This window comes from Megascapheus bottae, chromosome 31 (genome assembly GCF_031878675.1).
Source record: "Megascapheus bottae isolate mThoBot1 chromosome 31, mThoBot2.hap1, whole genome shotgun sequence".
NCBI classification, from domain to species: domain Eukaryota; kingdom Metazoa; phylum Chordata; class Mammalia; order Rodentia; family Geomyidae; genus Megascapheus; species Megascapheus bottae.
The window spans coordinates 2,654,430-2,678,214 of record NC_143539.1 but is presented as its reverse complement, the minus strand read 5'-3'; the positions used below and the strand labels follow the sequence as shown (position 1 = coordinate 2,678,214).

The window sequence follows — 23,785 nt, the reverse complement described above, 5'->3', positions numbered from 1 at the left end:
GACATCAGAAAGTCTCACCCCATTTGCTTGCTGAGATAAAAGTCATGACCCCAGCACCCACATATAAATATTTTGTTATATTAAAAAAATATTTCCTGCACAGAAGGGGTTAATCTTCCAATTTGTGACATCACAGATCACAGAAAGGGGGTGATGAGGAGGCAGATATGTGGGGAGGGGAGGAGCTGGAAGACAGAAAGGAGCAAGCCAATGTGTAACCAGGGCCTCCCCAAAAAAACCTCTTTCTGAGGCCACTCCAGTCCCCGATGCTTTCAAGTGATCTGTCTTTTCCCCACACATCTCCTGTGAGGTCTCAATACTGGGGTGTCTTCCACCAGCCCACTCAGTCAGGATCCCTTCTAATAGGGGACACGCCCAGCTGTTCAGGCATCTGAGGTCAGCCCTTTTTCACTCAGCCCCCTCCCCAAATAAGAAGCATGGGGAGGGCTGAAGGGTCCGTGCTGGCAGGCATTCTGGGGTCCCCCCTTCAGTCCCTGACCAGGCGATAAATGTGATGCTGGGCCCCATGCTCACTGGTGGAGACCTCGAAGACATACGCAGTGCAGAGTAGCAGCTCCTGGGTGTCCCTGTTTGTCACCACCTGGCAGGAGAAGGGACAATGCTTAGAAGGGAGGACAAGATCACTCTGTCCTCCCCAATCAGGGAATCCCCCCAATAGACTTCTTTTTCAACCCCCTAGAAAAATGAACGTGTAACATTGTTCTCCAACTAATAACATGTCTGCTTCTCAGGCAATGGGAAAACTACCGAAGCTTAGGGTTGGCAAAAAAGGCGGGGGGGAGGGGTGCTCACATCAAATAGGGGTATCATGGCTCAGGACCACTGGCTTCTCAGCCATATCACAAGTAGAGGAGGTACCCTCATTTCAGGAGCCCCAATACAGCATAGTTCTCATACTGTGAACCCCAGCTAGGCTATTGCTGGCAACTCCAGTGTCTGCCTTGGGGTCTTCAGCTTCCAGGTGAAAGGGGACCATGCCCTGGGAAGCCCTGACCCCATGCGTCACCTGGAGGATGGTGAAATTCTCCAGCACGCTGTTCATCATGTAACGCTCGGGCAGCTGTCGCAACTTGTGGAGAAAGTTCACCAGGTATTCACACATGGGTGAACGCAGCAAGCGATACACAAACCGCCCGTCCTCCAACTGGGCCCGCTCTGTCTGAAAGCGGGACAGGATGTGGAGAGGAGAATGACCGAGGAATACTTGTCACCTTAAGAACCCAGCTCCCAGTGTGGCACTCCCATTGCTAACATCCCATCCCCCCCGCCCCCCGCATCTCAGTGACCAGAGATCGGTATTTGACTCCGTCTGCATCCCATACACTTCCTCACCCCTCAAAGTGATGGCTCAAACCAATGCAGTAACACATGCCTGTAATTCCTGCTACTCTAGAGGCAGAGAGCTAGATGATTATGGTTTGAGGCTGAGACAAAAAGTGAAACAAGGACCCCCCCCCACCTCTATCAATAAGCATAAGGATGCATGCATGTAATCCTCAGCTAGCTATGCTGGTGTGAGACTGGTCTCTAGTAAAACTTTAATACTTTACCCTGCCCCCCCACCAAAAAAAAAAAAAAAAGGAACAAAAAGAAATAGCCAGGAATTGGTGGCTGTAATGTTAGCTCTCAGGAGCCTGGGGTCTGAGAATCAAGTTCAAAGCCAACTCAGGCAAGAAAGTCTATGAAATTCTCATCTCTCTCTTTCTCTCTCTTCTTTTTTTTTTTTTTTTTTTTTTGCCAGTCCTGGGCTTGGACTCAGGGCCTGAGCACTGTCCTTGAGCTTTCTCAAGGCTAGAGCTCTACCACTTGAGCCACAGCACCACGTCTGGCTTTGTCTATGTATGTGGCACCAAGGAATTGAACCCAGGTATTCGTACATGCTAGGCAAGCACTCTACCAATAGGTCAAACTCCTGGCCAAGATTCTTATTGACCTCCCAACTTGTTAGTTCTCAAACCTTCCAAAGTCCCCTCAGTGACATCTCTAAGTTATATTTGAGAAACAGCCCCCCCAGCACCCCCAAGCGTGACTTCTGATTTCCCTTGCCTTACAGAATCCTCCTTTGGCATCTTAACTAAATCTGAATGACCCTGGTGACTTTCTTTGCACTCCATATCGGACCCAAACCCTGCCTGTCCCATGATCCTCAGAGGCTGGACTGCCCCCCCCACCATGACACCACAATCCTAATCCATGCAGCATCCATAGAGGGGGGCATCTGGACACCCCCTCATCCTGAGCCCAGTCCTCCGGCCTCACCTCCACCTTCTCCACCACCTGCTTGCCAAAGGAGCAGACCTTGGAAGAGCAGGTGAGGGTCATGTGCTCCAGGCTCTCATACTGGCTGCTTACGCCGTAGAAGCTGCCTCCACCACTGCCGCCGCTGCCGGCCCCCGCCTCCTCACTACCTGGGCCCCAGTTCAGGTCCGCCTGGGAGATGGAGGAAGGGGTACAGGTGAGTTACAGCCGGATGCCTCCTTTGGATCTACTACCACCTACCCTTCTTTCTCAGCTCCTAAAATGATCAGATCTTGCCAGGTTCAGTGGCACCAACCTGTAATCCCAGAACCTGAGAGGTAGAGAAGTAGGAGACTAGCCTGGGGTACACAGAGAGAGGCGATCTCAAAAAATAAATAAATGAGCTGGGTATTGGTGGCTCACATCTGTAATCCTAGCTACTCAGGAGGCTGAGATCTGAGGATTGATGTTCAAAGCCAGCCTGGGCACTAAAGTCCGTGAGACTCTTCAATTAACCACCAGAAAACCGGAAGTGGTGCTGTGGCTTAAGGGGCAGGGCGGTAACCTTGAGCTGAAGAGCTCAGGGACAGTGCCCAGGCCCAGACAGAGTCCAAGTCCCACAACGGACAAATAAAAAAAAAAGATAAATAAATAGAAATAGGCAGAGGGTTGTGGTTGTAGTTCAAATGGTACAGTGGCTTGTGTAACAAGGCCTTGAATCCAATCTAGTACAAAAAAAAAAAAAAAGGATCAAGGCCTCTCCTGCCTCCTAAACTCCCCCCCAGAAGCTGGGCAGCAGACCAGGGGAGCCTAAGAATGGTTAAGATCTCAGCACCATATTAACCACAGCTATTTCAGGCCTCCACTTCATACTCCACAGAGCCTTAGTTCCATTCCCAATACCTTAAAAAAAGAAAAAAGTTCAAAATATATATGGAGTCATCTCCCAATACACATCAGTATCCATAAGGCTACTGGCTTAAGTGTCTGATATAAAACCTAATAGTAGGCAGGAACAGGCTCATGCCTGTAATTCCAGGTGACATCTGAAGATGTCTGTTCAAGCCCAGCCTGGGTTGGAAAGTCTATGAGACTTAGCTCCAATTACCCACCAAAAAAGTCCCAAGTGGGGGCCTGGAGTTTGGTCTAGTGGTAGAGTGCTTGCCTAGCATGCACAAAGACTGGGGTTTGATTCCTCAGTACCACATACATAGACAAAAGCTGGAAGTGGTGCTGTGGCTCGCGTGGTAGAGCTCCAGCCTTGAGGAAGCCCAAGGACAGTGCTCAGGCCCTGAGTCCAAGCCCCACGACTGGCAAAAAAAAAAAAAAAAAAGCCACAAGTGGATTTATGGATTGAGTGGTAAGAGCTAGCCTTGAGCAAAAAAAGCTCAGGCCCTGAGTTCAAGCGACATTACCAGGCCCCCAAAAGAGCAGCTGACACTACCAGCTATGAGGCCCACATCCAAGACCCAATTCCACACGACAGGCAGATGTCTGCCTAGCTGCCAGAACTTACCCAAAACTTGACCAGGAAAAAGGCCTGGGGAGGCCCACGGTCGTACAACTCCCGCAGTCCGCCCTTTTTCTCAGGGAATTTGTCATAGATCTGCCGGACATCCACGCTCTCCAGAGGCGGCGCTCCAGGGCTAGGGCAGTGCTGGCTGATGTGAACGAACAGGTGCCTCTGGTACTGAGGAAGGCCAACATGGGTGAGGAGAGGGGGTGAGCCGACCCCCGATCTGCACTGCCAGATGCCCTGCCCCATGTGGCCCAGCCCCCCAGCTCTAGGAAACCAGTTTCTGTGTTCATCCAGGCTGACCAAGAGTGCAAGCAGCCCTGTTTCGTGTAATCCTAGAACTCTGGAGCTAGAGGCAGGAGGACCAAGAGTTGAAGGCCATCACCCCAATAGCAGAGTGAGCTATGATATAAAGACAGGAGGTAAGGGCTGGGAGTTTGGCCTAGTGGTAGAGTGCTTGCCTAGCATGCACGAAGACCCAGGTTCGATTCCTTGCTACCACATACATAGAAAAAAGCCAGAAGTGGTACTGTGGCTCAAGTAGTAGAGTTCTAGCCTTGAGAAAGTCCAAGGACAGTGTTCAGGCCCTGAGTTCAAGGCCCAGGACTGGCAAACAATAAAAAAATAAAATAAAAGCAGGAGGTAAAAGCAGACCAAGAATAGTGACTGGACAGTACACATCTTTGTAGACAACTGAACAGACTTTCACTTTTGCTACAAGTGAGATGGGAGTGACAGGAATGTTACCAGACTCTCTGCTTGTAATGATTGGATAATTTGGTGTTTATGTGGCATGGCAGAAACCATGGACTACATTTCCCATGACCCTTTGCGGTTAGGTATAGCTACAGGATGTAGTCCTGGCCAATGAGATGTGAGCATAGCCAAGCATGGCCCACCCAATTAAAAACGACATAATCTTGCCTCTCTCCCTTTCTCCATCTGCTGGCCAGATGCTGAGAATCCAGCAACAAAGAGGCCCTAGAAAATGGCAGAGTCAGGACATGAAAGAAACTTTGATCCCAGAGTCACTACAAAGCTTCTGTAATAGCTAGGCGTGGTGGCTCACACCTGTAATCCAAAACACTTGGGAGGAACATATTTCAAGGCCAGCTTGGACAAAAGGTTACCGATAAAAATAAAATAAAATAGGGGCCGGGAGGTTGGCCTAGTGGTAGAGTGCTTGCCCAGAACGCACGAAGACCCAGGTTCAATTCTTTGGTACCACATACATAGAAAAAAGCCGGAAGTGGTGCTGAGGCTCAAGTGGTAGAGCTCTAGCTTTGAGAAAGTCCAAGGACAGTGCTCAGGCCCTGAGCTGAAGCCCAGGACTGGCAAAAAAATAAAATAAAATAATACAATTACATTAAAAAGCTGGAGCAGAGTGATGGTACCTCACACCTTACACCTGCAATCCTAGCTACTGAGGAGGCTGAGAGGTGAGGTCTGAGACTCTATCTTCAACCAATCAGCAAAAAGCCAGAAGACGAGGTGTGACTCAAATGGTAGAGTATCAGCCTGAGCAAAAAAGCCAGGTGCAGAGCCCAAGGCCCAGACTTCAAGCCCTAAAGCTGAGTGTGGTGGGCAAAATGTGTGTGTGTGTGTGTGTGTGTGTGTGTGTGTGTGTGAGAGAGAGAGAGAGAGATTATAGTTTGAATAAACATTACATTTTTTAAATGGGGGCAGAGGATGTGGCTCAGCTAGTGGAAAATGTCTTTGCTATTCATCCCTAAGAGTTTGGAGTCTTTTCTTCCATTACTTAGCCCGCCGGACTGGTTCTTCATCTTTTTCCATCCTAACCCAGAAAGTAAGATCTGCTCTGCCAATTTCTTAGTATCACAAAGCCAGCTAGAAATGTCTCCATGTCTGACAATGCGTGATGATACGGTAGGGAGTGTCTGAGCTTCCCTGACTCACAGCCTCTTCCTGTTCCTAAATGCTAGCGTGGTCCCTGGGCCGGCTCACCAATGTTAGCTGGGAGATTATTACAGATGCAGTTCCTGAAGCTTTCATCAAATCCACTGCATCAGCAATTCCGAAAAAGCCCTTTGACCCTTGACTTCTTCCCTGACTCTGACCCGCATATCTGGTCCCTCAGTGAGAAGCCATCCTCTCAGACAGTCCTAATCACTTACCAGCTAAGTCTCACCTTATTTACTTTCAAACCTCTGAGGCTACTGCTCCGCCTCCTCTCTCTTTTCCCCCTCTATACCTGCTAAAAGCACCCAGGAATTGTCTCCCAGTTAAACTCACAGAGTCAACTGCATCCGGGGGTTCCACAAAGGCAGAGAATTCCACCAGCTGCAATCGGGCAGTGCCCAGGGCTCGAGCCTGCCAGGCTGGCGGTGATGGAGCAGGTGGGGGCAGGGGTGAGAGGGCTTGGGGAGGCTCGTACCCTAAAAGAGGGAAAGAAAGAACCATAAAGACTAGTAACATTTATTGACTAAATCAGGCACTGGTTCTCTCTTGCCTGCCTCCACTTAGAAGCTGAAAAAGCTAAATACTCACTTTCCCAGCCTCCCATGCAGCTAGAGGTGGCCATGTGACACAGTCCTGGCCAATGAGACGTTAGGGGAAATCTGCTGGGGGGCTTCTGGGAAGGAGTTTCTTCCTGAATGAAAGAGACAGAACTTTGGAAGAAGAAAGGCTTGTGTCCCTGGCCAAGTCCTGCTTGGGATGTAATGCCTGGAGTCACAGCAGCCATCTTGGCACAGTAAGGCCAAGGGAACTATAGAAAACATTTGGTGCTGATGATATTGCCAAGCTGGTGAGCAGCACTAGAGCAGCCCACCTGCAGTTTTTTGTGTTATCTGGAATCATTAAGGCCTTTGCTATTTAAGTCACTGTTAGAGACTGCTTATAACCAAAGGTCAGCATGGACTTCTAGAAGCCATCTTGACTCTGCCGGTATCTTCTTCCTTTCTCTCCCCCACCCCCTCTCTGCTTCAACCATTCAGTTAGCCTCCTGGTTTGGGCTTCTGTTTCGTGCAGCCACTTCCTGAATGTCTCTTGAGCTAGCAGATGGTAACAGAGACCACTGCAGAAACCATGCTAAACACATCCGGACATTCACCTTTCCCCGCACGCACACACCCTGCCTCCGGATGGATGCCTCCTCTGACGAGGGGCAGACGAAGGGAAGACAGGAAAGATGGGGAGCAGGCTCTTACCTGGAAGATCTGTAGATGGGGGCGTCAGTGACAGGGAGAATGCTGTCTGTGAGAATGGCTTCACGCTGAGGGAAGAGATCAGAGGGACCGGATATGGGGGGGTCAGAGGTCAGGGAAGAGGTCAAAGGCCAAAAGGCCAAAATCAGAAAGACATATTCCAGGGGCCTTCACACCCTGACTCCCAGGGCCTCCCAAGTCTGGAATCTAAACTCTAATGTTCTGCTCACTGACGGGACTATTTGTCATTGGGGAGACAGAGGCAGTACAGTGAATCCTTGACCAGCTAATGCTGACGGGAGCCCATGACAAGCCTGGCCCACACAGTGACCATCGTAATTTTTTAAAACCCTGCCTAAAAGTCGCACAACTGGGGTGCCGTGGAACTGGAATTTGAACCAGGTTAGTCCCAATCACAAAGCAACATGCTCACAAAAGGGCAGAAAGGAAACAAAGCTCCATCACGGGAGGATTGTGGTACCAGGCCAGTGCTGGCAGAAAAGCCCGTGAGAGCCTGGTGTGGTGGCTCAGGCCTGTCATCCTAGCCACACAGGAGGCTGAGATCTGAGGATTGGAGTTCAAAGCCAGGCCAGGCACTAAAGATCGTGGGACTCTTATCTGCAGTGAACCACTAGAAAAGTGGGGCTGTGGCTCAAGGGGGTAGGATGGTAGCCTTGAGCTGAAGAGCTCAGGGATAGTGCCCAGGCCCAGAGTTCAAGCCTCAAGACAGAAAAAAAGAAAAGAAAACTCCATGAGACGCTTGTTTACAGGAGAGGGGGGTGAGGGGGTCCCAAGTCTGTGATCCCAGCCACCATAGAAAGGCTATGCCCTGGAGTAGGAAATAAAATCCTATTCTAAAACTAACCAGCAAAAATCAGGGCTGGAAGCATGGTTCAGGCCATCAGAACTTCCTGTTTTCAGGACCTGCCTACGGTTATGGCCACAGCCCACAAGTGGCTGGCTACTTCACACGAGGGAGGTTAGGATGTGCGAGGGCCTGAAATTTTCATTTTTTCTAAAATTGTTTTGCTTTTTTTTTTTTTTTTTAATGTGTGTGTGGGATCCCAGACAGCCCCTTTTTGGGTCAGGCAAGATCTCTGCCAGTCCCGCCTCACCATCCTATGGACAGAGTCTGACTCCACTGAGGTCTGATTGATTGGGTCCACTGACTCCAATCTGGGCTGAAAACTCCATTTCCCATGAGCCTCTGGAGCATCTGTCTATAGTTATGGGCCAGAAACACATCCGGTCACCCTCAGAATCTCAAGAGCGCTCTCCTGGGCTTCTAAGAAAAGGTCTAATAACCTCTCACTCCCTTCTCAAGCCAAGAACCAACTCAGTAAGGTGAAAAGCCAGTCTCCGGGTCAGTCTCTGGGGCTCCTCTCTTCCCCCACAGGAGCCTCTGGACCTGAAGCTGCTCTCCCAGAATCCTCTAGTTCTGAGCATGCTCACTGGGTCATGACTCTCCTGAGCATCCTCCAGGCCCTGCCCACCCACCAAGTTCAAAAATGGACTCCTTTCATTCCCACGGGTGTCCATTCCGGGTCTCCAGGCGACCCCACCAACCCATCAACGGGGGTCACCAACCAGACCCCAACCGAGCTCTGACCTCACCTTCTACCCACCTGGATGGCTTCTTACCCATCACTCTTCCTCTTCCTCCTCGTATCCCCATGTCCTCTTGGCAACCCCAGCTCAAATCTATTCCCCAACACTTACTATGTGTCAGATCCTCCCTTCAATCCCAGCAACTCATGTTAAAACTCATTTACTCCAGCTACAACTCCCCTACTTCAGAGGTAAGGAACCTGGGGGCATCTCCCTCAAACTCCAACCTAGTAAAATGCAGGGCTCAGACTCACACAGCCTGGCTCTTGCCGGCTGCTGGGGGCTCACCCTGTCATTCTAGCTGCTCAGGAGGCTGAGATTGAGGATCGTGATTCAAAGCCTGCCCGGGCAGGAAAAATTCCGCAAGTGGAACTATGACTCAAAGTGGTAGAGTGCTAATCTTGAGCAAGTAAGAACTCAGGGCCAGCACCCAGGCCATGAGTTCAAGCCCCATCACACACACACACACACACACACACACACACACACACACACACACACACACACACACACACAGAGCTGGGCTTCAGCATCTGTGTCCAATAAGCTAGAAAGTGGGGTGGAAAATGTGCAAGGTATATGAGGGAGGGGGAGAGTCAGGGCACAAGTACTCACTCTGGAACATTCCAGGGTGGTCCAGAACTCCCTGACCAAAACTGGAAAAGCTCAGTAGCCTGGACAGGAGATGAAGGAGAGGGGAGGGAAAGGTCAGTGGTCTTTTGGTCCCTTTAGCTCTACCCCCCACCCCCAGCCCCTGACCCAGGTGACCTGGGGGCCGGCGGGACCCAGTTTGGCCTGCAGAGAAGGTGCTGAGATGAGCTGTGCAGAGGACATCGTAGCCATGGTCTGGAAAGCCTTATCCTTACACACCTGGTCCTAGAGAAAAAAGGTAGAGTCTGTGGGCAAGGGAGTCTCAGCCCAGGGAGCAGGGGGAGGGGGAGGATGGGGAGCTGCTGACATGGGGAGTTCAAGGCAAAGGGTCCAGGAATATACCTAACTTTCTTTCTGCAGGAGTACAAGGGGCAGTGCGGGTGGGAGGATAAGCATAGGAACTTACCACATTCAGGGCCTGCCCGAGGAGGAAAGAAAACATAACTTAGGAGGAGGGGAAGCCTTGGCTCCTCACCTCCCTAATCTACCGGCCCACCCACCCCGCCACCCTGAGCTGAGCACGGAGCGAAAGACCCCTGGGGACAAGAAAGCTGAGGCAGCCAGCCCTAAAGGGGAAATGGAGTTGGAATAAACTGACAGTGATGAGTCTTTGTAGGTCAGGAAGGAACCGGAAGTCGAAATTTCCGGCTACCCAGGCAACAGGAAATGATCAATTCAGAGGTCCAGGGAATAGAAACTCAGTGTTTTCCTGATCAAGCCAGAGCAGAGAAAGGTAGAGGGAAAGGCTGGAAGAAGGAAGGAACGGCCTCTACGCCCCCAAACAAAACAGGAAGTGAGAGTCTTCCACTCCCAAAGGAGAGGCGGAGAAGACCTCACACCCAGAGGGATTGGAAATGGAGTGGCAGGCCAAGAGGGAGCAGGAAGTGGAAATGGTGAAGTATCTCCAACGGGAAATGAACCTTTCTGGACTCCAAAGGAGGAGGCAGACGAGGAGGAGGAAGGAGAGGAGGCGAAATGGTTCTCCAAGCTCCAGAGGAACAGGAAATGAGACACCAGGAGAAGACAGGAGCCGGGGAAGCAAAGGGGTAACCACTCTATCCAAGAGAGAGACCTGCTCTCACCCACCCTCTGCCCAGCCCATCCATGCCCGTCTTCTCCCCTCCCACACCTCAGCTTTCACCCCCTCAGGTCTCTGCCACCTCTCAAGTCTGTCCCCCTCTCTCTCGGAGTCTCTGTCTTTCTGCCTGTGTCTTCCTCTTAGTCCCTGTCCTCCTTCCTCTGGGTCTCTGTGTACTCTCTCTAAATTTGTCTATCTGTCTCTAGGTCCCTGTCCCCCTCCCTCTGGGTTTTTGCCTTTCTGGCTTATCTGTGTCTGGCTGTCCATCTCCCTCTCTCTCTTTAGGTCCCTGTCCCCTCCCTCTGGGTCTCTGTCATCCTCTCTCTCTGGATCTGTCCCTGTCTCTGTCTCTTTGGGTTCCTGTCCCCCGCCCCCTGGTCCCCAGCCCCTTCCTCTCGGGGAGTGCTTTGGTCCTTACCTTCAGCTTGGACTGGATCTCCCTTGATTTCCTTCGAGCCAAAACCTGGATATGGCTGGAGACCTGTGGGGACAGATGGTGAGTGACCAAGGCTGGAATCACCACCAGCCACCACCTCTCACCCACCCCACCCACCCACCCAGTGTCCACCATCTGCTAGAACCGAACCGAAGGATGGCACACAGCTCGGTCAGGCAGGCGGTGGTGGCAGTGAGCAAACACAGCTCTGCTCACAAAGCCTGTGCTTCCCGGAAACTCACCCCAGGTCCAGGCCTCTGCCCCCTCCCCACCCAGCCTGGACCCTGGATCTTCCTGCCTCAGGCTCCCCAGTGTTGGGATTATCGGTATACACCGCCATGTCTGGCTCTCTTGGCCTCTGACACAACTGCTAGAGAAGCCATCTTTAAATAGGCAATGAGACCAAACTAGCAGACATGCCAAGGAGATGGGCAAAAGCACACAAACCAGCCCATATAAAGATCGCTCTAAGCCGAGCGCCAGTGGCTCACACTTGTCATCCAAGCTACCCAGGAGACTGAGTTCTGAGGATCACAGTTCAAAGCCAGCCCGGGCACGAAAGTTCACAGGACTCCTATCTCCAATTAACCACCAAAAAACTGGAAGCTGCACTGTGGCTCAAAGTGGTAGAGCAGTAGTCTTGAGCTGAAGAGCTCAGGGACAGCGCGCATGCCCAGAGTTCAAGCCCCACGACTGACAAGTAGAAGAAGAGGAAGAAGAAGAAAAAGGAGGAGGAGGAGGAAGAAGAAGAAGAGGAGGAGGAAGAGGAGGAGGAGGAGGAAGAGGAAGAAGAGAAGGAGGAAGAGGAGGAGGAGGAGGAGGATTGCCCTAATAAGACAAGAAGTCAATCCTGAGACCTGTTTTCGGGTGCGAGTTTTCCCTGTTCTCAGCTTGATGTAGCGGGCAATCAGTTCATTCCGACCTGGAAAGTGAAAAATGGAAGCGAGTTAGACTATCCGCAGAACTCCCCAGCAGAAAGTACACCAGGGAAGATGACAACAGCCATGGTCTCCAAAGGCCTGGTTTCCTTGGCTCATGGTGAGGAAGGGGGTTTGGAAAAGGACAAAGTGACTGGGAACCAATCCCGGTTGTACTGCATGGTATGGAAAACCCACTAACTTCCCTGTGACTCAGTTTCCTCTAATGAACAACTGGTGACACTACCTCCTACTTCAGAGTAACTGAGAGAATACAGTGCCCTTTTTACACCCACAGCACACAGAGCTCCAGCCGTGTTTGTGATTATTACTTGGTGGGGGTCTGAACAAAAGATGGGGTACACTCACCGTACATCTTGCCTTCGTCCGACAGGATAATTTTCCGGCGGCCACAGGGAGGGTAAATAGCCAGAGCCTCCTGGAAGCTTTGCTCAATGTCTGGGCTCCAGACACCCTCCGCATCCGGGCCCCCATCTCCCCCAGCCCCCTCGCTGCCGACGGTGCCCGATTCGCTGCCCTCCTCGCTGCCTGTCCAGCCGCTGCCATCGTCCAGGGGGCCCCCAGCCCGGGGTTCCCCCATCTGGGCCTGGAGGGACATACAGAGCTCAGCAGAGGAGCCCAGAGCTGTGACGGCTGACTCTCATGTGAGGGAGGAGGCTGGGGTCTGGACGCCTGAGAGCCCAAAAGGGACAGTGGGCTGGGTTTCTGGGGGGCAGCTTGGGGGCTGTTTTCCCCTAAGTCTGCAGAGGAATTTGGGTAGAGTGGAAGTGACCCAGGCACCCCAGAGTAAGGCCTAGGGCAGTAAGGGCTGAACCTCTGGGTATGGGGGGTTAGTGGTTTTAGAGAAGACAGAGCCGGGTGAGTTGCAGGGAGTGTGAGCGGACCTTTCAGTCCCACACCAAGAACAGGTGTTTGGATGGGTGCAGCAGCTGCTAGGAAAGAGGGCAGGAGACCAAGACAGGCCAGGCACAGAGAGAGAGGGGAGGGGAGGGAGTGGGCGGCAGAGATCCAGAGAGAGGAAACAGAGACCCAGAGGGAGGGGAGGGGGGATAGACACGCAGAGGGGACACAGTCTCAGAGAGAGGGGACAGAGATTCAAAGAGAGAGGACAGAGATCAAGAGAGGGGACAGAGATGAGGGGGGGACAGAGACCCAGAGGAGACAGAGAGAGGGGACAGAGGTCAGGGGAGAGGGGACAGATTCAAAGAGAGGGGACAGAGATGGGGGGGACAGAGACCCAGAGGAGACAGAGAGAGGGGACAGAGGTCAGGGGAGGGGGGAGAGAGATTCAGAGAGAGGGGGACAGAGATTGAAGGAGAGAGAGGGACGGAGATCCAGAGAGAGGGAGAAGGCGTCGGAGACGGGGGGGGGGGGGGGGGGGGGGGAGGCGGGCAGGGGCCACAGCACAGACTCAGAGCTGGAACTGAGGCGGGAGACCAGAAAGGAACCCCAGGACCGCAGGCTGGGGGGCAGGGGACACCCCGGGAACCACGGGCTGAGGGGACGGGGGCTCCCTACCATCTGGAGGGCCAGAACAAAGGGCCCAGGCGTCCCCTCCCCCAGCTTCCCACAACCCCCGCCGGGGGCGGGGCCGCTCCGGGCCGGCCCCTCCCCCGCCCCGCCCCGCGCCGTGGGCGCCGCTCCAGCCCCAGCTCCCGGTGACTTCCCGGAGGAGGCCGGGAACCGGGAAAACTTTTTCCGCCGCAGTGCGATCCCGCCTCCCCGGAGGGCCCGGTCTTCCCCGGGTCTCCCAGGGCCGCCGAGGGCAGGACCCCCCCACCCCGTCCTCCCCCGGACCCCGCACCCCGGGGTGCTGGCAGACAAAGGAGGACCCCAGGCCTGGAGCCCCGAGGAGCCGGCGGCGCCCCCGGGACCCCGGAGGCCGAACTCCCCGCCCAGCCCCCCAGGGTGGCCGGACAAAGGCGCGGGGGAGCCGGCTGGGAAGGGGACCCCACACCCCAAACCTCGGCACCGCCTCGCATGGAACCTGGCCGAGTCCGCGGCCACCCCTCCCGGGGTGGGGGGATCCTCGTCCACGGAGGGGCCCCGGGACCCCCCCACCTCGCCCGCAGACCCGCAGGGCGCCCCACACTCCGCGCTCGGCTGCGCCCCCGCGCTCTCCACCCAGCACCCCAACCCCAGAAAGTTCCCCAACTCCACGCGTGGGCTTGGGACGCCGCCCCCCCCACCTCAAGCAAAAATGAGGGTGACGAGCAACCCCGACACGGCCTCCCCTCCTCCCCTTCCCCCCCAAAAATAAACCCCGCACGCCTCACCTCATCACGCCACTTCCCACCCCAACTCACACCCCCCAAAGCGGGGTCCCGCCGGGGCGCCTCCCTACCTCCCGGCCTGGGGCTGGGGAGCCGCGGGCGGGCGGGGCGCTGCCCGGACAAAGTTGCCGGGAGCTTTGTTTGGGAAAAGTGGGAGGGACCCCGGGGGGGCGGGGGGCGGGCCCGACGCGGCCGCGGGAACCCGAGCCCGGCGCGCACTCCGGGCAGGACCTCGGCCTAGAGACGGAAGACTTTCTGGGGATTGCGAGAAAAGATGGGGTTCGGATGCCCTAAGAAAGGAGGATTGGGGGTTCCGACCCAGAGACTGCAGCCCTGGGCCTGGAGGAGGCTGGGACCCGCACCCCTGGGTCTGAGGGAGGAGCCTGGGCCTGGACCCCTGGGTCTGAGGGAGGAGGCTGGGTCTGGACCTCTGGGTCTGAGAGTGGAGGGGCTGGGCCTGGACCCCTGGGTCTGAGGGAGGAGCCTGGGCCTGGACCCCTGGGCGTGAGGGAGGAGGCTGGGTCTGGACCTCTGGGTCTGAGAGTGGAGGGGCTGGGCCTGGACCCCTGGGTCTGAGGGAGGAGCCTGGGCCTGGACCCCTGGGTCTGAGGGAGGAGGCTGGGTCTGGACCCCTGGGTCTGAGAGTGGAGGGGCTGGGCCTGGACCCCTGGGTCTGAGGGAGGGGGCTGGGCCTGGACTCCTGAGTCTGATGGAAGAATCTGGGGCCTGGACTCCTGAGTCTGATGGAGGAATCTGGGGCCTGGACTCCTGAGTCTGAGGAAAGAATCTGGGGCCTGGACTCCTGGGTCTGAGGGAGGAATCTGGGGCCTGGACTCCTGGGTCTGAGGGAGGAATCTGGGACCCTCACCCCTGGGTCTGAGGAAGGAGGCTGGGCCTGGACCCCTGGATCTGAGGGAGGAGGCTGGGCCTGGACCCCTGGGTCTGAGATTGGAGGGGCTGGGCTTGGACCCCTGGGTGTGAGGGAGGAGGCTGGGCCTGGACCCCCGGGTCTGAGGGAGGAGGCTGGGCCTGGACCCCTGGATGTGAGAGTGGAGGGGCTGGGCTTGGACGATCCTCTTCACTTGTCTGTGTGAAGAGACCCTGAAAGTGACCCAGGAATATAAAAGAGTCACAACGGTTATCCCCAAGAATATCTTTTGGATTGGGGTACTAGCATGGATTCCCACCAATTCCTACGACAACATAACTTTGGGCGTGTGTGTGTGTGACAGACTCATGGAGGGCATGCAATTCCAGCACTTTGGGAAGGGAGGCAGGAAGATCTCTAGTTGGAGGCTAGCTTGGGTCTGTGAAAAATAAAAAGAAGAGATAAAGTCCAAATAAGTCATGGGCAAAAATTCCCGAAGTTTATGAAAATCCTTGAAAGTTAGAAGTCGTGCATTTGCATGCATTTGTGGACAGTGCCCTAGCATGGGGAGAAAACCGTGCATGAGGGAACATATTGGGATCCTGCCTGGAGTAGCCGGTAGTAAGGCAAACGTGTGACCCTGACACAGCCTCAGGGGGATCGTGAGTTCTAGGCTGGGCTAGGTTAGAGAGGTGCTTTGGCAATAATAATAATAATAATAATAATAATAATAATAATAATAATAGCTGTGACTTGAAACTCAAGACAGGAATGACAAATCCTGAGGGAAAAAGAAAAGAACCTGGGGCTTAGTGGTAGAGCACTCGCCTAGCATGCGCAAAGTCCTAGATTTGATTTCTAAGTATCACATACACAGAAAAAGCCACAAGTGCCGCTGTGGCTCAAGTGGTAGAGCACTAGCCTTGAGCAAAAAGTGTCCAAGGGCAGCGACCAGGCCCTGAGTTCAAGCTTCAGGAATGGTTTAAAAAAAAAAAAAAAGGAAGAAAGAAAATATGGACTTTGCGGTTCTTGGAAAATGAAATAATAGGACTGGATTTGGGGTTTCCCGGGAACACGGGAAAGACCCAGGTCAGGGGCGGGTTTTTAATGATGCACAGGAGTCTGTCCGCAGGTACAGTCATCCGAAAGGGGTGTGGCTTACGATGGGGGCGTGGCCGAGTTAGGAACCAAACTGGCCTAAGGGGTGTGGTAACGAAGAATGGGGGCGTGGCTTTGCCTGGGGAGGCGTGGCTCTGCCCGGAGTGCGGAGGCCGGGGACAGGCGTGAAGTCAGCGCGTAGGGGGCGTGGCCAGACAATGGGGGCGTGGCCATGCCTCGCGGAGCCCTTCAACGCTCCCGGTATTCTGCCTGGGCTCGAGGCCACATCTGTTTGGATTTTAACAGTCCGTGGACGGCCGGAGTCTGGGAGTCCGTGGTGACCGGGCTGCGGGTCCAGCAAAACTGCGGGGTTCAGGAGAAGGGGCGGGGCGTAGACACCGGTGAGGAAGGGGTGGGAATAGGAAAATTCAGAGAAGTGGGCGTGGCTTGGGGCGGAGCTCGGGCGAAGCGCACAAGAGGGGTGGCGGGGTGGCTGGGGTTGGCCAGGTTGGGATGGGGGGGCTCTGACCCCGCTTCTCTGGCCACAGCCTCCGGCCCGCCCCGCCATGTGGGGGCCGCTGGTCCCGTTGCTGCTGCTGCTGCTCCCCTCCTCCCCGCTGCCCCCCGCCTGTGCAGCTCCGATCCACGATTCTGACTCGCAGGAGAGCTCCTCCGGGTTTCTAGGCTTGCAGAGCCTCCTCCAAAGCTTCAGCCGACTCTTCCTGAAAGTACGCCAGGGCCCAGGGGTTCCAGGGAGAGAACAGAGTGGGATTTCTGGGGTACAGAGTGGAATCTGCTGAGGGGATAAGCAAGAAAAGCAGTCCAAACTCCCCCCCAAAACCAGGGGGTGACTCAAGAGAGGAGGGGAGGAGCCCAGCGCCAGGGCTCACACCTGTAACCCCAGCTACTCAGGAAGCTGAGATCTGACCATCCCTGTTCAAAGCCAGCCGGGACAGGAAAATCCACGAGACTCTTATCTCCAGGAAGGAAGTGGAGCTGTGGTTTAAGTGGTAGAGTGCCAGCCATGGGTGGAAAAGGCCAAGCAAGAGCACAGAGGCCCTGAGTTCAAGTTTCCCTACTGGCACAAAATAAGGGGGAAGAAAAAAGGGAGATAGGCCTGATAAAATAGAGGAGCAGAGTGAGGGCAGGGGAGAGGGCAGGGGAGGGGCAGGAATAGTAACAAAATGGAACAGGAGATAGAGATGGGACAGATGGGGCTTGAGGAAAAGGGCTTAGGTGCTAAGACTTGGGAGACAGGGAGAGGAGGGGCTTTGGGGCAAAGTACAGGTTTCCTTGGTAGATGTCACGTCCAGCAGCTCATTATTAGTTGCCACCCTGACTCTAGGATGACCTTCTACGGGGTCTGGATAGCTTCTTCTCTGCCCCTATGGACTTCCGAGGTCTTCCCAGGAACTTCCACCAAGAAGAGAACCAGGAGCGCCGGCTGGGGAACAATACTCTCTCCAGCCACCTCCAGATCGACAAGGTGCCTCTTCAGGGTAGCCTCTCCTAGAGTCCGCCTACCATCCAGCATGCTGCAGTACCTGTGGGGAGGGGAGGAATGGAGGGAAGGGGATTTGCTCTCACTCCTTCATTTCATTCTGTCAGATGACTGACAACAAAACAGGAGAGGTGCTCATCTCTGAGAAGGTGGTGGCATCCATTGAGCCAGAGGGAAGCGTGGAAGGTGACTGGAAGGTGAGGAACTGCCTGCCCCCACAATGTCCAAACCCCAACATTTCCTGTAGACTAGAAGGGACAAAAGTCATCTCTTTCTTTCTCCCACTCCCCACCCCGTCTCTCTGTCTCTCTGTCTCTCATCTTTCTCCTCCCTCTCTGGAACTTGCCCTTTGTTATTTGTCATAAGGGACAGATAACTTCAATAATAACCCCAGAATCCATCTCCAGATGTTTCAGAAAATCACATAGTTTGTGAACTCTGATGTATCTTGTAAACTCAGAATGTTTAATTTGAAATAAGGGCTCTGATCTGGGTGTGGTAGTACACATAATCTCAGAACTTGGAAGGTGGAGACAGGAACTCAAATGTTTGAGGCCTTGCCTCAAAACAAACATCCTCTGCCTCGGTGTGTGCTTATACTGTGATCCTCCTGTTTTCCAGTCCACAGTAGCTGGGATGGCAGGCATGTACAACCACGTCCTGCCTCTTCTTGAGAATGGACTCTTCTGGATTGTACTTTCTGGGGCCAGCCTGGATCCTCAATCCTCTGTCTCTCTGCTTCCCACATAGCTAAAATGGCAGGAGGTGCCTCACAGCATCCAGCCACTCGTTAAGAAAAAGTCTGGGGAACTTTTTGCTTGTCTGGCCTCAATCTACAATCCTTTGATTTCAACCTCGCAGGTAGCTGAGTGGTAGCTGTGTCACTGGCTTTTTTTTTTTTCCCCACCCTGGGCCTGGGGCTTAAACTCTGGGCCTGGGCACTGTCTGAGCCTCTTTTTGTGTAAGGCTAGCACTCTTGCCACTTGAGCCACAGTGCCACGTGTGGCTTTTTCTGATTAGTTTATTGGTGATAGGGGTCTCAGGGACTTCATTGCCTGGGCTGGCTCTGAACTATGATCCTCAGATCTCAGCCTCCTAATTAGCTAGGATTTACAGGCGTGAGTTACCAGCACCCAGCTAGCAACTGGCTTTTTATTATATTTATGTTTTCAGTACTGAAGCTAGAACTTGGAGCCTCAGTCTTGCTAGTGAGGCAAGTAATCTGCCACTGAGCCACACCCTGAATCCTGGTTTCTTTTTTTTTTTTGTGTGGGTCATGGGGCTTGAACTCTGGGCCTGGGCATTGTCCCTGAGCTCTTCAGCTCAAGGCTGGACCTTACCCCTGGAGCCACAGCCCCACTTCCCATTTTCTAGAGATGAGTTTTGGAGATGAGTTTTTCTGTGGTCTTTAGTGCCCAGGCTAGCTAGCTTTGAACTTCGATCCTCAGATCTCAGGCTCCTGAGTAGCTAGGATTATAGGCATGAGCCACTGCACATAGCCTGATTTCATTTTTGATCCCAGCTTATGATCATGGATCACACATTTATAGCCATGATTCTTTCCAAAATGCACTAAACCCAGGAGCTTCCCTTCCATCCCACCCCCACCAGTTGTGGGATTTGAACTCAAGGCATGGGTGCTGTCTCTGTGCTCTTTGCTCCAGGCTAGGGCTTACCACTTTGAGCCACAGCTCCATTTCCGGTTTCAAACCTCTGTCCTCACATCTCAGTGACCTGAGCAGCTAGGATTACAGGCATGAACCGCCAGTACCCTGCTCCCAGGAGCTTTTAATCCCCAAACACTTGGTGTTTCAGACTGCTTTTTAAATCTCCAAGTTTGTTTAATGCTAAAATGCCTTGTAATCCCAACAGGCAACATTATAAACTTAAACTCTAACCCACTCGGTCATACTGCTCTTTGAAAACCTCCCCAATGTATTTTCTATCCCAAACTTTGTTCTGGTGGTATTATTGTTTGGGGTTTGGAATTGTGTAGTGGTAGGGACTAAAAGCACAGCTTCTGGCTCTTGAGCCACATCCCCAGCATCCCCTTTTTTTTTTAGGAGGGGGTCAGTTGTGGGGATTGAGCCCAGGGCCTGGGCTCAAGGTTAGCACTCTACCACGTGAGCCACCGCACCACTTCCAGTTTTCTGGTGGTTAATTGGAGATAAGAGTCTCATGGACTGCAAAGAACTGCAATCCTCCTCTCTCAGCCACCTGACTAACTAGGACTCCAGGCACCACCAGTGCCTGGCTATCCCTTTCATTTGCAATTTGTTTTTCCTAGATACAGTCTCTTCTCGCACTTTTGCCCCAGGCCACTAATGGACCTCAGTTCTCCTGGAACTTCTGCCTCCCAAGTAGCAGGGATTACAGGTGTCCATCACCAAGCATGGCCAATATTTTAATCTTGAAGTGTTTGCAAACCCAAGTGCTTCGTAAACCTCAAACTGAGTTTGATGAATTACTCCCCCACTCCCTGAGCTCCTACCTTGAGCTCACCAAGAGGATTCCCATCACCCCCAGTGGCACTGAGAGGCCCTGGACACTGGCGGCTGGGCCGTGAGACCATCTCCTTGTTCCTTCTTCCCAGGTGCCCAAGCTAGAAGAGAAGGAAGCCCTGGTGCCCATCCGGAAGGCGTTGGATAGCTTCCACCCAGAGCCCCATCCCCGCGTTGCCTTCTGGATCATGAAGCTGCCACGCCGGAAGTCGCGCCAGGATACCCAGGAGGCTGGCCAGTGGCTCAGCGAGAAGCGACACCGGCTGCAGGCCATCCGGGATGGGCTCCGAGAGGGGGCCCGAGAGGACATCCTGGACGATGCCATCCAGAGTTCCTCTCACTCTAAGCCTCCAGCCCGCAAGACCCACTTTCTGTACATCCTCAGACCCTCCCAGCAGCTATAGGTGGGGGGACCCTGAGCCCCTGAATATCCCTCCCTCCAGACCTGCACCTTCCACATATTGAAATAAAGTCTTTTCTTACATCTAGCTGCTCTGTCTCCTGACTAGACCACAGAAGGTAACTCAACCCAACCCCTGCCCTCCCAGACCCTGTCTGCTGCCCCCTCCACTCAGTCCCTGAGACTGTCACCTTCAGCCCAGTCTGCTCACCCAGCCCCTGCCTCCCTCCCTCCAGACCTATCTGTCCAATTAGCCCCACTCCCCCATCTTCCCATTTTATATTCTTCTGGCTGCTGTAACAAGTGACCACTAAAGCTGAGTATGTTAATACCTGCCTATAATCCCTGTTATTCAGAAGGATTCAGAGTTCAAGGCCAGCTGAGGAAGAGTTAAGAAGACCCGTTGGCTTACACCTGTAATCCTAGCTATTACAGGTGTGAGGCTGAGATCTGAGGATCATGGTTGGAAGCCAACTTGGATAGTTCCTGTAAGACATTTTCTTTTCTTATGTGGTACTAAAGAATTGAACCCAGGGACTCATGCATGCTAGGCAAGCACTCTACCACCAAGCCGCATTCCCAGCCATCTGTGAGACATCTCCAATGAACCACTCAACAATCAGAAATGGTCACCTATAATCCTAGCTACTCAGGAGAATGAGATCTGAGGTTCATAGCCAGCCTAGGTAGTAAAGACCACGAGCAGTGGCACTGTGGCTCAAGAGGTAGGGCAGCAGCCTAGAGTTGAAGAGCTCAGGGACAACTCCCAGGCCCAGAGTCCAAGCCCCATGACCACCACCGCCAACAACAACAAAATTAGGAATGGAGCTGTGACATGAAGTAGCAGAGCACTAGCCTTGAGCAAAAATGCTCAGGGGTCAGTGCCCAGGCCCTGAGTTCAAGCTTCATGGCGAACAGCAACAAAAAAGACCCTGTTTCAAAACAAAAGGGCTGGGGGCATGGCTCACGTGGTAGAATGCTTGAAAAGTTCCTGACTTCAATCTTAATTCCATCAGAAATAAATCACTAACAAGTGACCACTAACAAACGAACCAAAACAATTTTTTTTTTGCCAGCCCTGGGCTTGGGCTCAGGTTCTGAGCACTGTTCCTGGGCTTTCTTAAGGTTAGAGCTCTGCCACTTGAGCCACAGCACCACTTCCGGCTTTTTTCTATGCATGTGGTACTGAGGAATTGAACCGGGGTCTTGATACATGCTAGGCAAGCATCTACCACTAGACCAAACTCCCAGTGCCCAAAACAATTTTTTTATTTAACATTTTCCTGCTTTTTTATTTTGTGCCAGTCCTAGGGCTTGAACTCAGGGCCTGGACACTGACCTTGGGCCTTCTCGAGGCTACCACTCTACTGCTTGAGCCACAGCACCACTTCCAGCTTTTTCTGTGAATGTGGTACTCAGGAATCGAGCCCAGGGCATCCTGCATGCTAGGCAGGCACTCTACTACTAGGTCACTCTCCCGGCCCCAAACTTATAGATCTCTTGGTCAGAAATCCAGGAATATACAGCTGGCCTGTTGCCCCGAGTCTCACAAGGTCATGAGTATGTCAGCCAGCTGAGGAGATTTTTTTGTCACTATGGGAGATTGAACTCAGGACCTCAAGGTCTGCTACCTGATAGGCATGCCTCCAGTCGTTTTTATTTTTGTTTATAATGGGGCTTGTTATCCTACTACGAGGCTGAGAGCTGAGGATCAAGGTTGAAAGCCAGCCCTCTCTCTAATTAACTGACAGAGCCAGAAGCAGAGCTATGGCTCAACTGGTCGAGTGACAGTCTTGACAGAAAAACCTAAGAACAGTAAGTACTCAGGCCCCGAGTTCAAGACCCAGTACTGGCACCAAAAAAAAGAAAAGAAAAAAGAAAAAGTAAAGTCACTTGCCAAGGTCACACAGCAATAGTACTAGGTTTGGCCTGGTTCTTCCTCTCATGCTTTTTTTTTTTTCTTCTTCTTTTTTTTTTCCCCTGGGTAGCATGCAATTGGGGATCAAGCAATTGCCTTGCTGGGCAAACATTCAAGACTCCTGAGCAAAGACCCTCAGTCTTTTGTCATGCTTTTTTGTTTTTGCCAGTCCTGGGGCTTGAACTCAGGGCCTGGGCACTGTCCTTGGACACATTTTGCTCCAGGCTAGCCTCTTCCACGTGAGCCACAGCACCATTTTTGGCTTTTTCTGTGTATGTGATACCAAGGAATTGAACCCAGGGCTTTATGCATGCTAGGTGAGCACTCTACCACTAGGTTACGCTCCTGGCCCCTTGTCATGCTTTTTAATTAGTCCACAGACCACCTGCCCAACAGGTTCCTTCCCAGGCGTTATATTAAATCACCATCTAATACCCAAGACAGAAACTACCAATTAACCTGACTTCCTATCAACTTGAATCAGCAACTGAAGCCCTCAAGGCACTCTAAGAAGCCATTACCATCTCCAGGGATAGAAAAGCCATGCTCAAAGAGTTAAGTCATGGTGCCAGTGTCATAACTGGAAAGTGCTGGGGCCAAAATTCAAACCCACAAATGTCTGAAAGTGCCTCAGACATCACTCTACCCTGTTCAGTGAACAAGAGGCATGGATTGCATTCATTTAATCAACTTTTTTTTTTTTTTGCTAGTTGTGGGGCTTGAACTCAGGGCCTGGGCACTGTTCTTGGGCTTTCACAAGGTTAACCCTCTACCACTTAGGCCACAGCACCACTTCTTGCTTTTTCTGTGTATATGGTACCGAGGAATTGAACCCAGGGTTTCATACATGCTAGACAAGCACTCTACCACTAGGTCACACTCCTGGCCTAATCATCACTCATGGGGCTTAAACTCTTCCTTGAGGCAAGGTCTTACTCTATAGCCAAGCTGGGCTTCACTTGTGATTCTCCTGCTTTATTATCCAGTGTGTTGGGATTATAGTCATGCACTACCACACTCAGTCTCAACAACAACAAAAAATGGGGGCATCCAAACTAGGCCAGGCATGTTACAGTGTCCCCAAGTCTCATTCTGCATAAATGAGGAGGGTGAGGCCTGGGAAGTGACGGTCGTTCACAAATAAGTCGTATCACCTGGTGAAGCACACCAGGAAGACTGAAAACACTGATAGAGATGCGTGTAATGAGACCGCAGCAGGCCCCCCTCTCTCTCTCTGGAGAAGGGGCATCAGGACCCACGAAGGCCAGGTGATTGCTCAGTCTGAGCTGGCAGAGAGGCCAAATGGCTGGGGCACCTTTTGTTGTGTCCTTCCTTGGAGTGGATCTCAGATGTAACCCGTGCTGCAAAAGCTGCCATGGGGATTCACCCCACCTGCTCTTTCCAAAAAAAAAAAAAAGAATGAATGAAATGATCTAGAGAAAGGAGGTTTCAAAGGACCTGACGATACAACCCACGAGCAAAGGTGCGGGAGCGGCTCGGGTCCCCGTGCCCGCACCAGGCCGGGCACGATTGTGACGGTGATTCAAGCTGGCACGGCCTGGCATGCTGGCTG

General features: G+C 53.0%; 2 protein-coding genes across 4 annotated transcripts; one reads left to right on the top strand and one right to left on the bottom strand.

The window, feature by feature from the left end:
- Positions 1 to 58: 58 nt before the first annotated feature.
- Tead2 (TEA domain transcription factor 2) lies at positions 59 to 14,047 on the bottom strand. 3 transcript variants are annotated; one of them, XM_090322391.1, is made up of 13 exons: positions 13,998 to 14,047; positions 12,002 to 12,239; positions 11,573 to 11,637; positions 10,698 to 10,760; positions 9,608 to 9,619; positions 9,319 to 9,426; positions 9,166 to 9,224; positions 6,946 to 7,010; positions 6,029 to 6,171; positions 3,776 to 3,949; positions 2,281 to 2,451; positions 1,028 to 1,180; positions 59 to 601 (listed from the first exon to the last, which is right to left on the bottom strand). In XM_090322391.1, the coding sequence occupies exons 2-13, from the start codon at positions 12,231 to 12,233 to the stop codon at positions 488 to 490; spliced, it is 1,359 nt and encodes a 452-aa protein (XP_090178517.1). In that variant the 5' UTR covers positions 12,234 to 12,239; positions 13,998 to 14,047; the 3' UTR covers positions 59 to 487. The 3 variants fall into 3 exon arrangements, with proteins under 3 accessions (XP_090178517.1, XP_090178518.1, XP_090178519.1); XM_090322392.1 differs by lacking the exon at positions 13,998 to 14,047 and adding an exon at positions 13,930 to 13,943; XM_090322393.1 differs by lacking the exon at positions 9,608 to 9,619.
- A 2,103-nt stretch (positions 14,048 to 16,150) lies between these two features.
- On the top strand, positions 16,151 to 20,382 carry Dkkl1 (dickkopf like acrosomal protein 1). Its single transcript, XM_090322455.1, has 5 exons — positions 16,151 to 16,293; positions 16,441 to 16,620; positions 17,238 to 17,378; positions 17,501 to 17,590; positions 19,987 to 20,382. Exons 2-5 carry the CDS (start codon positions 16,459 to 16,461, stop codon positions 20,296 to 20,298), a joined length of 705 nt encoding a protein of 234 aa, XP_090178581.1. The 5' UTR covers positions 16,151 to 16,293; positions 16,441 to 16,458; the 3' UTR covers positions 20,299 to 20,382.
- The last annotated feature ends 3,403 nt before the right edge of the window (positions 20,383 to 23,785 follow it).

Coding starts and splice junctions, on each gene's coding strand:
- Tead2 (XM_090322391.1), bottom strand. CDS start 12,233: ATGGGGGAACCCCGGGCTGGGGGCCCCCTGGACGATGGCAGCGGCTGG. Junction 9,225..9,318: donor TGGGTCCCGCCGGCCCCCAG/GTCACCTGGGTC, acceptor TCTCCTGTCCAG/GCTACTGAGCTTTTCCAGTT. Junction 7,011..9,165: donor CCACCCTGGAATGTTCCAGA/GTGAGTACTTGT, acceptor CTCTTCCCTCAG/CGTGAAGCCATTCTCACAGA.
- Dkkl1 (XM_090322455.1), top strand. CDS start 16,459: ATGTGGGGGCCGCTGGTCCCGTTGCTGCTGCTGCTGCTCCCCTCCTCC. Junction 16,621..17,237: donor TCAGCCGACTCTTCCTGAAA/GTACGCCAGGGC, acceptor CCCTGACTCTAG/GATGACCTTCTACGGGGTCT. Junction 17,379..17,500: donor GCCACCTCCAGATCGACAAG/GTGCCTCTTCAG, acceptor TCATTCTGTCAG/ATGACTGACAACAAAACAGG.